Here is a 17,686-nt window from a genome sequence, read left to right as displayed (position 1 = left end):
TTCCAGGTTTTCATTGGCCGTGGGAATCCTGATGATTAATGATGCAAGTATGAGCGAAATCTCAGCTAAAACAGCCTACTTCTAACAGCAGAAATGGTCAAATAGAATTTACAAAAACAAAGAAAAAAGAAACAGAAAAAATAGACACAAAACTTTACATAATATGTGACCCTGGACCACAAAACCAGTCATAAGTCGCACAGGTATATTGTAGCAATAGCCAACAATATATTGTATGGGTCAAAATGATAGATTTTTCTTTTATGCCAAAAATGTGTTATGTAAATATATCAAAACTTAATTTTTGATTAGTAATACGCATTGCTAAGGACTTAATTTGGACAATTGTAAAGGCAATTTTCTCACTATTTAGATTTTTTTGCACCCTCAGATTCCAGATTTTCAAATAGTTGTGTCTCGGCCAAATATTGTCCTATTCTAACAAACCATACATTCATGGAAAGCTTATTTATTCAGTGCTTAGATGATGTATAAATCTCAATTTTAAAAAAAAATTGACCCTTATGACTGGTTTTGTGGTCCAGGATCACGTATATAAATCTTCTGAAAGTATACACATACATTTTAAAAAACATGCATTTTTTTCTTGTTTTGATGAAGTGCCACTTAAGCCTCAATATCTAACTTAATTATCCATGTGTAGTATATGCATGCTATATACTATACTATGCTGTATTATACACTGGTCTATATGGAAATATACTGTATGTCAACTTACTTGAAATTAATACAAGTAACTAAATGAATTATTATGTATCCTTACACAAACAATTAAGATTAAAGGTTAAATGAGTAGCACTCTCATGGGTTGCTTGTTTAACCTAGTTTCAGAAACCTGCTGTTATAGTGTCCCATGAGTCTTCGCTTACCGCACAGAGGATTTTCAAGTATCTTGACTTTGTTTTGGTGGCGCTTTGTGTCCGTTTGGACCGCTGTGCTGTCCCCAGTAGGTTGGCGGCGTGCTCGCTCATGTGTTCATCCCGCTTGGCTGAATCCATTATTGATCGCTCGCTCAGTGTGCGTTGCACAGGTTTGTTTTGCAGGGACTCATTTCAAACTTTGTTCTCTAGTGACTTTGTAGCTCGTGCAGTAAAGGACCGCCCAGCTGCAGTCTAGTCAACCAAAGGTAACATGAGCGGCAGCACATGCCCTGCTACTGTGTAATTATATTTCAACCCGAGAAAGGACAGTCGACGGCGAAGACTGGTTGCACTGAAATTACCTTTATAATCTGTCGCTATATGATGTATATCACGTGTCCGTGTTTGGAATAACGTCTTTGACTGATTTATAAAAGCTCTTCTCTTTGTAACATTATGAGCACACTTTCAGAAAAAAAAAAGTGCAAAAATGGTACAACACCTTGTCATTGGGGCAGTACCCTCACTTTGTACCTTCTTTACTCCTAAAGGGCACATTATATTAGTAACCTTACTTAGTGGTAATATGTACCCTTAAGGTAGCAATATATACTCTTATGGTATTATTATGAACCCTTTAAGGGTTAAAAATGTACAAAGGTGTCCCTTTGTGGGTACTGCCCCAGTGACAAGCTTTTGTGCCCCTAAAGGTAAAATGTTTCACTTTTTTTCTTTACTGACAGTTCTATGAGGAGCACATGTGGTAAATTAGGCCAACCGTGTTTTGAACTGATTTGGGGAGGAAGACTTTTGTTTGGATATGTCAAATAGATCATATTGTAAGCTGAAGTATAGGCTACACGTTAAAGTGTGGTAGATTCACTCTAGGGTGAATGCTAATAGCCTACTGGTTTGGAATTGTGTTGGCTGTAATTTGCATGGCAAAACAACTACAGAAATTAGCAGCCACTGTGTAACATGCAAAATATGCTGCAACATCAAGGTTCAAGCCTTTATTTATTATTGAATGCATTCTGTCAGATTCCACATGAACTGGTGCATTTCGTTATGATGGCCTCAATATGCATCTGCTTTATTGCAAGTTTTGCACAACTACGCTCTCTCGTGGTCAGTCGACGCATGTACACTACATCATTTATCTGATATTCAGGACGACATTCTAATTTATTGAGATGCACCTGTATATGAGCACAATCTGAAGGAAAGAGGAAGAGAGTGGAAGTCGTTTGATCCATTCAGCCATCAGATCAACATCACAACCTGCATTTAACTTTCTGTTATTATTATATATGACATTACTATAAGAGATACACTATAAGAAATGGTTTTTGAATTGCCATATTAACATAAACCATAAAAATATGAATAAAACATGTTTTTACCTTTTACTAGTTATATTAGCCTGTCACCAGCTGTATTTTCATCCTGATGAAGATGGCTGTATTTTGCGGTTGATTATGGTCAAATATCTGTGACATTTTGAATCTGGGCAGAGTCAGCGAGGCTGATTATCTGAGCTGACAGTATCACGTTCCTAGTTCATTTAGTCTCACTTACCGCATCCTTCAGGAAACGGAGGGAATCTAACTAGAATGAACAATACACAGAGAGGTCATTGCATTAAGCTCAATTATTGATCAACATCAATTGAATTTTTTGTAAAGCATTGTATTTTTTTTGTTTTTTTATGATAGGGTGAGGTGTGCAAAAGTAGGACAGTTTTGGTAGATTTGACAATTTCATTTAATAATGTGATATGGACATTTGAGCGTAGTTAGGCACTTCCTCTTTTTTAATGTTTTATTGGACAGATCATAAGCTAAGTGAGACAGTGCTTTTAAAAGTATGTGAAATACTACAAAACATGTCTTTAGAACAATTTTGTTCTATAAAAAAGTCTGTGACCTTTATGGAAATCTGTATCTCATCAACTTAAGGTGGATATGTTGGTTTTTTGAGCATAGTGACAGTTATGTTACTGGTGAAAGGTGGACTAACTGCTTTAACCAGCTCAATTACGGTCTACCAGCTTGATTTCAGCCTCACAACCTGGTATTCCAGCTAATCCATTATCTAGATCAGCTTGGACCAGTTCATGACCAGCAAGCTGTAACTAGAAACCATGTAAAACCACTTTCCGTCATGTGCTATAGAACAGCTACAATCTGGATATCACAAAATATCCAGACTCTATAGGATAGATCCAGAATCTGTAAACTTTCTTTCTCATGTTCAACATAAATAGATATTTTGAAGAATGTTGGGTAAACAAACAGTTGACGGCAAGTGGGGACCAGAAACTGTGTGGTTATCCACATTCTTCAAAATATCTTCCTTTGTGTTTAACAGAAGGACAAAATTCATACAGGTTTGGAACAACTTGAATATTTAAATTTCTAATGAACTGTCCCTTTTAGGGCTGCAAAACGATTAATCGCGATAAATCGTTTCAAAATAAAAGTTTATGTTTACATACTATATTTGTGTGTACTGTGTATATTTATTGTGTATACATAAATACACACACTTAGATGTATATATTTAAAAAATATATGTATGTATTCGTATGTAAACACTTGTATAATTTATATTATAAATATATGTTTTTTATATATAAATCTAACATATATACATGTGTGTATTAATATATACATAATAAATAAACACAGTACACACACATTTAGTATGTAAACTAGTGCTGTCAAACGATTAATAGCATCCAAAATAGGTTTTTGTTTGCGTAATATATGTGTGTGTACTGTGTATATTTATTATGTGTATATATAAATACACACACATGCACGTATATATTTAAGAGAAATATGTTATGTTTATATATTAAATATATTTATTTATAATATAAATTACATGAATATAAACATATACATGTAAATACATGTAAATATTTTCAAAATATATACTGTATAAGTGTGTATATATAGCCTACATAATAAATATACACAGTACACACACATAGGCTATATTATGTAAACAAAAACTTTTATGTTGGATGCGATTAATCGTTTGACAGCACTAATGTAAACATAAACTTTTATTTTGAATCAATTAATCGTGATCGATCGTTTTGCAGTCCTAAAAGCTACACTGAAAAATAACCTAAAATGGTAACTTAACTAAATTGACTGCTTTTATTCAAGTCAGAAATATTGTTTACCTTCACTAAACCAACTTTCACTTCATCTAACATAGTACTTAGAAATATCTTGTGATGAAATGCAATTTGCAACAATAATTATTTTTGTATTTGATAATTCAGTCACCGAATAATTCGATTCTTTAAATGTTTTAGAATAAAGTTTTCATGCGGTGGTGGATTTTTAATGCACTTGTCAGCTAGCTGTTGAAGCTTGATCATCTCCACTATGATGATGTCATGCAAATGTATTTATGAGCCATTGTTACGTTTATTAATCTGATTAATCTTATTTGTCCCACTTTTCCCGATGTTTGCTGAGCCCAGCCTATTTAAAACGCTCGGGTTATTGTAGCTCCATCTTCAGAGGCCCCTTTAAAATCTGTCTGCAAATGAACTGTCTGTTTTGTACCAATGGGAGGTTATGAAGATGAAACACGGCTGAGATGTGTTGACTCGACAGGCACATGTGCACCCGTGGTGCTGAAGGAACAGCTCAGTGAGCCCCGTCGCAATGAAACAGTCCTCAGTCCTCCAAGTTTGCGGCTCGCTTCATTCGCTCTGACCATGAAGAGACAAAACATCAGGACCCTCGTGTTAATCATCTGCACTTTCACTTATTTGCTCGTCGGAGCGGCTGTTTTTGACGCTTTAGAGTCCAAGATGGAGATCACCCAAAAGAAAATCCTGGACGATCGGAAGCGAGAGCTAACGGACAAATACAACTTGAGCAAAGTGAATTTTGACGAGCTGGAGCGGGTCGTGCTGCAGCTGAAGCCGCACAAGGCTGGAGTCCAGTGGAGGTTCGCTGGCTCCTTTTACTTCGCCATCACGGTTATTACCACCATAGGTATGTCAGACATGCAAATATCGTGTGCGTCAACTTGTTTTTCATAAAACTTTTTAATTGCTGTCATTGTGTTCAGAGTTCCTCATACAAGACTGTCCAAATATGATTATAATAAATCATAAATGAGTTCTTGGTCGCCCATGTTGTACACTAATCTGCGTGTGCGTATTTATGTCAATTTTATTAGTAAAGTACGCGAATTTTAGACTTTTAATGTAGGCACATAATAATAAAATACATCGCATGTAGACCTATTGTGTTATTTCGAACGCTGAATTAATCCAAATGTAAATTAATTGCTTTTCCGATGAGTAGCAGCCTTGTAAATCGTTTTGGGAGTATTTAAATAACACACCCTGGTAGAAAACCCAGTTTAAGATGGTAGCTGTGTTTGGAACATGCTAACTGATTTCTAGCTGGTCATCAGCTGGGTCAAACTGCCTGTTAGTTGCTCTAAATTGGTCATTCTGCTGGTCTAGAGTGGCAGTTAACTGGCCCAGTCAAGACTTTAGCTGGTCTAACATGGTTATTAGTTGGTCCAGGCCGGTTGACCATTGTGGACCAGCAATAAATCATCTACAATCTGCTCATACTAGGGGCTGAGGTGATTTTTAGGTTGCTGGTCAAGCAAATGAGCATCTTAAAGACCAGCCAGAACACGTTCTCGTACTTTGTCCAAAACACTGTGGCCAGCTCAAACTGGATTGTCCAGCAGGGGCACAGATAGCTTATGTGTACATACACAACCTTCAGGAAAAGTCAGACTTCCTAGAGATGTTGAGACATCTGTGGGCTTAGCTTTGGTTTAGCTTGGCAGTGTAGCTACTACATGCGTGACACTGGACGGCTCTCGAAGAATCAGACACTTAGCCGACAGAAGGTTGTACGGGGTCGTTTAATTCATCCAAAGACCAGCAGACCATGTTCAGTGACCAGCCTTCGTCTGTCCGTCTCTCTCTGCGCTTCATTGTCTCGGCAATAGGATATATGGAGTTGAGTTGACATGACATGTCGAGCAGTGACAGCACTGTCCTGCAGTGTGACCTGCTGTACTTAATCTAAAACGACATTAAACAAGTATTTATTATTATTGTATAACATTAGAGTTTCTTTTTTATGGCCTTATATTAATTGAGAGACTGCATTCAATTTTGTACTTTTTATACTATATGCAATTTATAGCCTATTGAACAAAAGAAAAGGTGAAAGGTAATTATAAGTAAATGAACAGGGACCAGAGCTCCTACAATGTATACTTCCTTTTATGTGTTTATGATACATATTTTTGTATTACATATAATACATACATAATTTTTAACTCTTAAAATCATTCTCAACTATACTCAAATAAAACATTTTTCGTTAAATGTAATATTTTTGTAATTGTAATTATTATATGTAAATGCAATTCTTTGTCTTTAAATAATAACAAAACTCTATGCAACTTACTGTATTGAATGAGTACTTGTAGTATACTTCAAATCTTAAAAGTATAGAAAAAAAAAACTTGCTAATATAGTATTAACGAAATGAAAGGCCACTTAAGTGCTTTAACAGAAAAAAACAAAACTTTCATGTTTCCTAAAACACTTAAGTACACTTTTAAAACGTGCACTTTGTAAAAATGTCAAATTAACAGTTTTATTTGTTATACAGTTTTAATGTTTTGTTATGCTTTAGGAGTACACTTATTTTGATGTGTTGACAAACAAACATGTTAAAACTGTTCATCAGCACATTCAGTAATAAACTTTAACCATTTCAGAGACAACAGAAGTAATTATGAAAATTGCATAGATGTACTTAAATCCTATTTAAGTGGGTTAAAATAACTCTTAAGTTAAACTAACTGCATTAATATAACTTTAAACTAGAATACATTTTCATTAAATTGCAATTATCATGCAATTATGATTCCTGAACACATTACGTAAAGTTTGCACTTAAATCCATTCTATTAAAGTATATTATTTTCATAACAAGTACTCTTTTTTAAGTATGCTAAAGTATACTTCTTTTTCACAAGGGTTCTATAGATTCAATTTGGATCGTGTAATGGACTGTAAATCATATTAAAATCTCAACCCCATTTTAGGATTCACAAAAACTCAACTTTATTAATTTGTCCATTGTCATGTATGCTGTGTTTCCTCTTATCAGACACATCCATGGTCAGGTCTGTTTCATGTGTCTGCTATAGATCAGGTTATAGTGTACACTAGTCATGAGTAATCTAATCATCAGTTAAGCAACCGGCCTGCCAGCACCTTATTGTCAATGCAGGACACTCTGTAAACAAGGAACTGTTTACTATCTGCGGTCTGTGGTATCAGCTTAGTACACTCGGCTAACCTGATCCATTAGTCTAGTGGAAGTTCCTTTAATTATCAGCCCACAGTTCTGTATTACCAAACAGGACTGTAACCAGCATAGATATTGAGGAAGATGTGTTTCCCTGAATATTCAGATGAGGGTTCAATCAATACTATCTCGGAAATTTGGTTACGTCCTTCTTGTCACCAGGCAGGTTTAGTTAGCATGGTGACCAGATCGATTGATTTAAAGATGGGAAGATTTTATGGCAAGTGACTCATGACTTGTATGATCTCTCTCTGAAAATTATTCACATTTTCACAGATTCTGCAAACTTTCGCATGCCACTGTACTCTGCTGTCATTCGCATGATAATAGCATACTGGTTTAGTTGTTAAGCCAGAAAAATACTCAATATAATATTATAAATATCAAAATAAGTATGTGAACTCAGATGTCTGTAGCTACGCACACTCAATTTCATGCAGCATTGCGTTTTGAAATGTGCCAGCTAAACAGGCATTGTAGTAGCAGTATGCTAAGCTATTAGCAGTTAGCTTCAGTTTATAGCTTTGGTTATGTGCTATTAGCCAATGTGTAACACAATTTCTACAATGCAGGCGAACTAAAAAAACATGCCTGTGGCGACATTTCTGCAAAATGATGTTATGTTGCTTCCTTGCATGTTTCGTGTCAATTTCAAAGTGAATTGTCCAGTGAGTGGTGCTAAAAGTGTGTTAAGTTTTCTCCAAAAGAGATGAATGTGAATTTGGCAATGTTTATTACGTTGGTTGTTGTACACGAATGAAATGTCCAGTCACTGGCGCAATTGAAAATACTACTAGAGTAAACCCTACCCTAAACCAAAATGACAGTGTTAACAAAAGAAAATGTGAAATAAAAATGCATTTGCTCAAGCAAAAATGCCATTGTAGCTTTCCTACACAAGTCTTTGATGTCTTTTATCATAATTCGTGTTTTGCTGGACTCAAGCTCTCACGAGTGCAGTGCTGTATCAGGTGAGCCACCGAGCAAGTTTACTAAGCCATACATATGGAGCTGGTTATGTCATGCAAACATCAAAATCAGTATCAGTTTACAAATCATACACTATGGTAAAAGTGTTATGAGGTCATAACATAGCATCATGCAAGGAACCATGTGAAAAGAAGTGTAAATTAATGAATAATCTACCCCTGTAATCATAATTTGTATAAAAGGAAAACTGCCACTAGTGTTGATTTCATCTTGAAACTGCAGTGAATTACGTATAGGTACGTTTTTTTGGAAAAATTTAGGTAGAGGCATGTTTTTCCCAATGATCCTATTATTAAAAATTGAAGAAGCACTTCAATTCAACAAGTAGATCCATCTGTATTCTGTCATGTTGTGCACCACTGTTTTTGAGCACAAGAGTGCATGTTTTGTAAAGACATTTCCGATCATACAGAGCCTAATTATACAGAGCTTTCATAATGCAACCCACCAACTAGTCCATTTTGAAATATGCATTTGATTGATTTCAAAATACTGTTTTACACTTAACTAATATCAATAGCAGAACTCTTGTTCTCTTGTCATTTGAAAATATATGTTGTTCAGCACAGATTTTGAGGGGGATTTTAATTCCAAAACACTAGAATAATGTGCTCCCTAGACCTTTTTGAATTTATGCTTAGAATGTTGATGTGAAAGATGTGGGATCAATACAGTTCCAGGGTCCGGCGACAGTACAGCGGGACACGAGCACCTCTTCTGCCCTCCTCTGCGGGGAAGGAGTGTTTTGAATGGAAAGAATGTGAACTGAAAAAACAAATACCCTCCTGGCCAGCAGAGCAGCAGGTCATACATCAGTTGGAATCTGTGGCTTTTTGCACTTTATACATTTCATGCAACATTTCACATAGAAAATCTGTTGATCAGCTTGACAGCTCTAGTGTCCCAGTTGATTTTTCAAAAGGACAATGAAGGTGCTATTAAGGCCTTGTATTTGCAGCCTTTGATACACAAAATAATGATCTTTAAAAAAGCATCATATGACCCCTTTAATATGCCACTTTACCCAAAGCATATTTACAGTCCACCAGCCAGCTGGATAGACCATTTTATGACACCCATGGTGCAAAGATACACTTCTAAAGGAAGTTATACAGAGATTACAGCATGCAATGCACTGCATATCCTGCCCTAAAACTAACAGAAAAATCCATATTTCCTGATATTATGCACAAAATCCGGTGTTTAAACAGCAAGATAAAAATTTTACAACTGATTTAGTTTTACCTACAGTCAAATCCATCAATATTTTCATCCAAAATTTGTTTGTATTATGCCGTTGTCCCACAGAGCTCACAGAATGCACAATATTTGAATACTGTAGGCCTACACACAAAATCAATTAAAAACAATATTAATACTACATATATAACTATACGAATTATATTACATACTACTATATTAATTATTAAAAAATAAATAAATGCTAATATCCATTGCGATTTAAAAGGGACTTGTTGCTTGTTTGAATGAGATACTTGATATCTGAGAAAGATTTGTTTAAGCACATGGCCTTGGGTTGTTGTTGGCATGACTTTCTGCATTGCAATTATGCTTACGTATACTGTATATGTGGATACATTTTCATCCAGTGTGACACATGGCAGGTTGCCCATTAGTGACAGCATCACTGGTGCTTTGCAAGGACAGTCACCATCAGTCATCATGAAAGACCCATTTCTGCATCCAAACAAAGCTATGATCTTATATCGCCCCATAACCATGAATACAGTTATATTACACTCTGTAAAGCTGACTGTAAAGCTGCTTTGAAACAATCTGTATTGTATAACGTGCTATATAAATAAACCTGACTTGACTTGATGCTCTCAGAAAAAAAAGGTAAAAAAAAAAGATGTCACTGGGGTGGTACCTTTTTGAAAGGTACAAATAAGTATAATTAAGGTACTAATAACTAAATTGTGCGTACTAAAATGTACCTTTAAAGTACTTCTATGCACCCTTTAGGGGTCAATAAGGTACAAATGTGTACCTTTTTAAATGGTACTGTCCTAGTGAGAGCTGTGTACCTTTTTTTTCCTGAGAGTATTATATTATATTATATTATATTATATTATATTATATTATTCATGTCAACATGTTTCAGTCAGAATAAAATAAAGCATACATTATAAAAATTATTGTTCAAAGTTAACATAAAACATTTTTTTACAAGTTTTACAAGAAATACAATTTTAGTTTTAGTTTATCTACTTCAAAATGTCACATTTAATTCAGTGTGTTACCTGCCATTTCTTTGTAATTGTTTGAGGAATTTAGCAATTTAGTGATTTTTTTTATACTTTTTTTTTTTTCTCAGTGTAGGACATTTGGAAAAGGACATTAATTAGACAAGTTGGAAGACAATTTACACTACCTTTCAAAAAAAAGTTTTTTCTTTTAAAAAAAATTATTTTAGCATTTAGCATATTAGAATGATTTCTGAAGGATCATGTGACACTGAAGACTGGCAGTAATGATGCTGAAAATTCAGCTTTGCATCACAGGAACAAATTACATTACAAAATATATTAAAATAGAAAACGTATTTTAAATGGTAATAATATTTCACAATATTACTGTTTTTGTTATAAATAAAAATAAATGCAGACTTGGTTAACATAAGAGACCTGTATTTATGCAAATGTATCAAAAAATAATAGCAATTATTTAAAAAAAAATGAAAATGTAGTAATACTATATCAAAGAAGGGAATCTGACATTTATTATCAAGTAACCAAATGCTGTCTTACGTAAAAGAGAAAACCAAATAGCATTATATAATCACACGACTCTGCAGCACTGGTTTGCCATCTCGATTTTCAAGAAGATGTGAAAGATTAAAAGTGACAGCAGCAGGACATCTGACCCAAAACACTGCTACAGTTACATATAGCCTACTAAACATAACGGCTCAGCACGTGTACACACACAAATATAAATAATCATGTATATAAAAGGGTTTTTCTTTCTTCATATATTCCAAAACGTCTTTGGAGGGTTTTATATGTGCCATAGGATAATCTGAATATTAATAATTTCATTAATCCTCGACGTAGGACTGGTGAGCTGACAGTGATGTAATTCTAATAAAGGTGGATGCATCCCAGATCTGCATTTAACAAACACATGCAAACAGCACACACACTTAGGCACAAATATATAACATTTTGTCCATTATATTTATTGTTATCACCCCTTATGCTTGTCCTTTAATATGGAGCTCGCTTCCGGCTTCGCTACCGTTCGGACGTTCTTGCTTACTGCCGCAGTTGGAATCAGCTTCCAGAGGAGATCAGATGTGCTAAAACATTAGTCACATTTAAATGCAGACTCAAAACTCATCTGTTTAGCTGTGCATTTATTGAATGAGCACTGTGTGATGTCCGAACTTATTGCACAATATTTTATGTATAATCATTTTCTTAAATTAATTTTAAACCTCTTAAATCAATTTTTTAAATCATTTTCAAAGTTTTTAAATTCCTTGTTTTATTGTTGTGATTATTATTTTTTCTTTTCTTTTATGTAAAGCACTTTGAATTACCATTGTGTATGAAATGTGCTATATAAATAAACATGCCTTGCCTTGCCTTGCCTTGCCTTTATATTGTAATTTAACCAATGGCAAACATCTTTAATCCTTAATTTGGCAACATCCCTTCCCCCAACACTCTCACACCTTCTCTAAGTATTTAATCCCCAACCCCTTTATAATATGTGTTCAACTACTGAATGGATTTGCAGTGACTGGAGCACATTTGATGATAATAATTCAGAAAAAGAGTTATTTTAGGAGATGTAAGCTGAATGGGTTGGAGAGAAGCAGAGACATGAGAATGAGCTCTAAACAGCAGCCTGTACGTACAGATGGCTCGACTGAGCCGCTTTCAAAGAAATAATTCATGCTGCTTCTATAATAAGAGCAACTGGACTCCATCAAAGTGCAATGCAAAAACAATTACAGATGATCAAGCAAGATGAATCTCAATGAAAATAATTTTAACAGGTGCAGGGATAGTAGGGATATTGTTGTACTGTATTGTAGTGCCAAATCATCCCAAACGTTCATATTTTAGCAAACAAGATTTTGAATTTGAACACTGGATTCCTATAGAGAAGTTTACGCACATCCTTTAAAGAAATAGTTCACACAAAAATGAAGATTTGCCAAAAACGTACTCACCCTCAGGTCATCCGAGATGTAGATGAGTTTGTGTCTTCATCTGAATAGATTTGGAAAAATTTAGCATTACATCACTTGCTCACCATTAGAGTGAATGGGTGCCGTCAGAATGAGAGTCCGAACAGCTGATAAAAACATCACAATAATCCACAAGTAATAACCCACACCACTCCAGTCCATTAAATAATGTCAAAGCAGTGTGTTTGTAATAAACAAATAAATCAATAAGACATTTTTAACTTAACTTTATTCATAATATTGCTTTTTCCCGTGAACATTCATCTGGTCTGAATCAGGAGTGATATATACACAGATTAAGCACTGTTTACCAGTGAAAACAGTTCTAAACAAATATGTCAGTGGGTTTTGGTGTGAGAGGACAACAGGGGATGGACTTTTACATTTACATTTTACATTTAGTCATTTTGCCGACGCTTTTATCCAAAGCGACTTACAATTGGGGAATACATAAAGCGATTCTTCTTAAAGAGGCAAACAGACACAGGAAGTGCTTGAAATACCAAGTTTTAGGCATCAATGGTGTGTATGTGTTGTATGTAATTCCATTTTATGCCTCAGTTTTAGAATACATTTGTATCAATCACACTGAAAACAATATGTCAAGTATGTTTGAGTTTATTATGTAACAATTCTACATTAATAAAATTTATTTTAGAATACACTACACTTTCCTTTTGTACCTTTTATTGCTTGTATTAGTGATTAAGCATATTTTGTCACAGTTATTGTATACTTTAAATGAGCTTGTCACTCTGGTAATTCCTTAAAGAAATATTTTAAGCCTAACATGGTTTACTCTTGGACTAGAACACGTTCCTAGATCAACATCCATTGATGTTTGATTTATATGTCACATGGTGTGCATCTTCAGTTAAAGTATAATAATTGTACTTGGAGCCTTAATATGCACATTGTTGTGAAAATGGGATGGTGAAGGGAGGTTAGATGCATACATATGAACTGGCGGGACATAAGCTAACATACACTTGCTGCACGTCGCATAAAACGTTCAAAAATGTAAATCAATTCGGTCCGGTTTTCAGAGCGCAGACACTGAAGCATACAAACACAGAAAGCACGTCTCACAGCGCGCGAGTACTCTTTTTCGTCGCATGAACGGAGAATTACACACAAAATGATGTCTAATTGTCCGTTTTGACGAGTATTCACGTAAACACAGTTGATTACGTCTTAAGTGAACGGCATTACACTGTAACTAAACCCATTAGATTTTAGCCGACTAAATTTACTGTAGATTTAGACTTAAACTAGACTAAAACTAAAAACAATTCAGATGACTAAAATATGACTAAAACTAAATGGCATTTTAGTCAAAAGACTATGACTTAAACTAAATCAAAATTTGCTGTCAAAATTAACACTGGCCTGTACAGTATTTTCTCCTCTTTGTGTCCATCTTCAGCGCCTCTGGCCTCTGTTAAAGGGGACATCCAGTGCTTAATTTGTAAATTGCGAGGTCCCGGAACAAAATGGGGTGACGGATCCGGCATGATTAGAGGAGGGAGAGGTAATGGAGCATCCACGCAATGGAGGACCAGCTTACGTGATTAACAGCGTGCATCTTCTTACGGTCATGAAAAAAATTGAAAAGTCATGGATTTTCTTTCCTTAAATCTCTGTATCTTCTAAATCTAAATCTCCGCTTTCGAGTTTATAATGAGGGAAATTCCTGCAAACATATTCAATAGAGCATGTAGGTTAGATGAGTAAATAAATCCACACATACTATCAGATTAAATCAGTCATTTGAAAACAGCGTGAGTGATTCAGCTGTACCGCGTCTTCTCTCACTCTCAAAGCGGCTTCACAACAGCGCATCTCGTCTGCACTACTGCACGCTGCGATATAAGACTTTTGCTCGGGTTTCGGGACAGTCGACAGAATTGTCACTTGCCTAATCGAGTCATTGTTGCATCGTCACAAAACTGTATAATTTGCACATCTTTTTAAGTTTAATCCATTCGATACTCACGTGCTCTAAAGGGGGTTTCCTATGCGCTCACAGTCACATCCATAGTGTGCATATCGCGCCGCCTTGCGAGTACCAAATTGAGTTATTTTTCGCAGCTTGTTGCGCTTACGCGGCCAAATACACAAAAAATGGCGTCAAAATGGCCGTCCTGGCGATTATCCACATAAACACAGTCGGTTTTGTCTTAACTAAATGTAAACATCTGAGAAAGAAAACGCATGTGTATCAGTATTGGATCCGTGCATTCGGGTTTGTGAGAGCAGCCACGTCGCATCTCTTTGCGCGTTCAAGTTTGTTGTTTCAAATGTAGATGCTAGGCAAGCCTGCTCATAATAGAAGTTTTATTTCATGAAATATATGCACGCTATAGGTAAACACAAACGTCTTTCATTGCCGCGTGAGGAGGGGATCTGTCAAATGAGGTGCCGGATCAGATTTCGGACAAATTCAGAGGTGCCGGATCAGGATCCGGCTTGTTCCGGCACAAATTAAGCCCTGGGAACATCAGATGCCCATTTTTCACAAGTTGATATGATTCTTTAGGGTCTTAATGAAAAGTCATAATTTGATACTTTTTTTTTTTTTTTTGATAACATACTTTGGTTAAAATTTCTCAATGGTAGTGTAAAACATCACCCTTTTTACCTTGTCAAAAGCAGCTCTGTTCACAGTGACCTGTTTCGGTGCATGTCCCTTTAAATGCTAATGAGCTCTGCTGCCCCCCCCCCTCTCTTCCGTGGGGTGACGAGCCGTTCTCATGAGACTGTAAACTTTAGCCGAATTTAGCCACAAAAATTCATAAAAAACTTATACTCACTTCAAATTATGTGATTGATTATTGACAACCCTAAAAATAATGAGTTACATCCATTATATTTTCTAGGATATGGTCATGCGGCCCCCAGCACGGATGGTGGGAAGGTGTTCTGCATGTTCTACGCTCTCCTGGGGATCCCCCTCACCCTGGTGATGTTCCAGAGTCTGGGTGAACGCATCAACACCTTCGTCAAGTACCTGTTGCACCATCTCAAAAAGTGTCTTCGCCTTCGGAACACAGAGGTCTCGATGGCCAACATGGTGTGCATTGGCTTAATATCCTGCATGAGCACCTTGTGCGTGGGAGCAGCGGCTTTCTCCCGCTATGAGGACTGGAGCTTCTTCCACGCGTACTATTACTGCTTCATAACCCTCACCACTATTGGTTTTGGGGACTATGTAGCCCTGCAGAAGGATAATGCGCTACAAACCAACCCCCAGTACGTCGCGTTTAGCTTCATGTACATCCTCACGGGACTCACGGTCATCGGCGCCTTCCTGAACCTGGTGGTTCTGCGTTTCATGACCATGAACGCCGAGGACGAACGGCGCGACGCCGAACAGCGTACGCTGCTGTCCCAAAACAGGCGGACTGGCGGCGCCGGAACCAACCACTGCATGTCCGACCCGCCGTCTTCATCCACTGCGGGCCACGGAGGAGGGTCTGGGAAAGGGTTGTGTAACGTCTACGCCGAAGTGCTGCATTTCCAGTCCATGTGCTCTTGTCTCTGGTACAAAAGCCAGGAGAAGATGCGCTACTCGATTCCCATGATTATCTCTCACGATCTGTCCAATTCAGACACCTACATGGAGCACAGCGAGACCTCCGACGCCCTCCACTCCAACGGCTGCGTGTGCAGTGCCTTGCAGGAGCACTCGGCCACCAGTTCGGGGTACACGGGCCTGCTCAGCCCAGCACATTACCAAAGACTCTCCAAACGGCGCAGCTCCATCTAGAGGGCTGGAGGATGTATTGCATGTGAATCTCTTTTCGCCTTACGGAACCAACCACTGTTATACTTGGGGTTGAAAAAACGCTGCTTCTAAGCTGCTCAGATCCTCTGTCAGTCGAATATATGTAATGTAGTGATAGACGGGGCAGGGCAGCCTGTCAGCAGGTGCTGCTTGAGGACCGGAGACGTAGCAGCGTGCAATAAAAACAGGGTAAAGCCTGTATTATTTGAGGTACACTTTGAGGATTTCGAGAAAAGACAAAACTCAAACTGCTAGCTCTTCACTGAGCTCAAGGGTAAATAGAAACAAATGCAGGTCTTTCAAAACCAACAAGTCCCAAAGTGTCAGGCTCTTCTGGTTTTGATTTGAATAGATAGTTCTTGTGATGCAACCGTTTCTACAGTGAATACTTTATTATCTTTGCAGGAGTTATCATAGTAATTAAACAAATTAAATATAAAAAAAACAATTATTTTATATGAGAACTTTGCTAATGATTAGTATAGACCTTAGTCAGGGAAGAGCCAGATTTAATTTCTGATAGGAATAGAGTGCTACTGTGATGACGTATTTTTTGTAGGCCAAACTGAAGCTTAGCTGGTTCCCTCGACATTTTGTTTATCATGATAATCTTCACAAATTATACAACTTTTATGAATTTTGAGGCCTAAATACCATCACCAGAAGTAAAAAGCTAAACGTAGGCTACAAATGAACTAAATACTTAACGTCACCACCAACAAGTGTCCGATTTCTTTATTTGAAAAAAATGTTCCTTGAAAGTTTGAATCGAAATTACAGAGCCCCGCACATGGCATGCAGGAAAAAAAGAGTAGGCTAAATCGTGTGCACGATTTACTATTTCGTTCCCTCGATTTACAAATTGTGTGCACGATTTACTATTTCGTTCCCTCGATTTACAAATTGTGCGCACGATTTACTATTTCGTTCCCTCAGTTTACAAATTGTGCACACGATTTACTATTTCGTTCCCTCGATTTACAAATTGTGCACACGATTTACTATTTCGTTCCCTCGATTTACAAATTGTGCGCACGATTTACTAATTCGTTCCCTCGATTTGCTAAATCGTGCACACGTTTTAGTACATCGAGGGAACGAATTAGTCAATCGTGCGCACGATTTATTTATTTTTTCTTGCATGTCATGTGGGGGGCTGCATACGAAATAGTTTGCAAGAGTGCGATTATAAACACAACATGTGTTGTGAATCAGTATCTTCTGCAGTCCCATTTACCACTTGTTAGCAAGCGGCTTTTTAAGGCAAATAAAAAAAATCATATGGGAGTATTACTGGTGTAGTTTGTCTTAGAATAAAATGTGAAAATACCTTGAGCTTGCGTTAACCACAGACCATATTTCAGACATTTAACCAAAAACCAGTTAAAAAAAACATATTGTCTTCAGAACCATGGAACAG

At 36.7% G+C, this 17,686-nt stretch overlaps 2 protein-coding genes across 2 annotated transcripts in view; one reads left to right on the top strand and one right to left on the bottom strand.

The window, feature by feature from the left end:
• Nucleotides 1-1,291, bottom strand: part of LOC107745282 (ectonucleotide pyrophosphatase/phosphodiesterase family member 1-like) — a 40,342-nt gene extending 39,051 nt beyond the window's left edge. Inside the window, exon 1 of the mRNA XM_016559130.1 lies at nucleotides 891-1,291. Coding sequence (XP_016414616.1) covers nucleotides 891-1,019 — 129 coding nt within the window. The 5' untranslated portion in view covers nucleotides 1,020-1,291. The remainder of the gene's footprint in view (nucleotides 1-890) is intronic.
• Nucleotides 1,292-4,494: 3,203 nt separating this feature from the next.
• kcnk3a (potassium channel, subfamily K, member 3a) lies at nucleotides 4,495-16,626 on the top strand. Its single transcript, XM_016559140.1, has 2 exons — nucleotides 4,495-4,906; nucleotides 15,359-16,626. The coding sequence occupies exons 1-2, from the start codon at nucleotides 4,624-4,626 to the stop codon at nucleotides 16,246-16,248; spliced, it is 1,173 nt and encodes a 390-aa protein (XP_016414626.1). The 5' UTR covers nucleotides 4,495-4,623; the 3' UTR covers nucleotides 16,249-16,626.
• Nucleotides 16,627-17,686: the final 1,060 nt, after the last annotated feature.

Source organism: Sinocyclocheilus rhinocerous, unplaced genomic scaffold, assembly GCF_001515625.1.
Source record: "Sinocyclocheilus rhinocerous isolate Xijiao unplaced genomic scaffold, SAMN03320098_v1.1 scaffold2967, whole genome shotgun sequence".
Classification (NCBI taxonomy): domain Eukaryota; kingdom Metazoa; phylum Chordata; class Actinopteri; order Cypriniformes; family Cyprinidae; genus Sinocyclocheilus; species Sinocyclocheilus rhinocerous.
The sequence above is the reverse complement of the archived record's forward strand: the minus strand, read 5'-3'. Positions and strand labels throughout refer to the sequence as shown.

Coding starts and splice junctions, on each gene's coding strand:
- kcnk3a (XM_016559140.1), top strand. CDS start 4,624: ATGAAGAGACAAAACATCAGGACCCTCGTGTTAATCATCTGCACTTTC. Junction 4,907..15,358: donor CACGGTTATTACCACCATAG/GTATGTCAGACA, acceptor TATATTTTCTAG/GATATGGTCATGCGGCCCCC.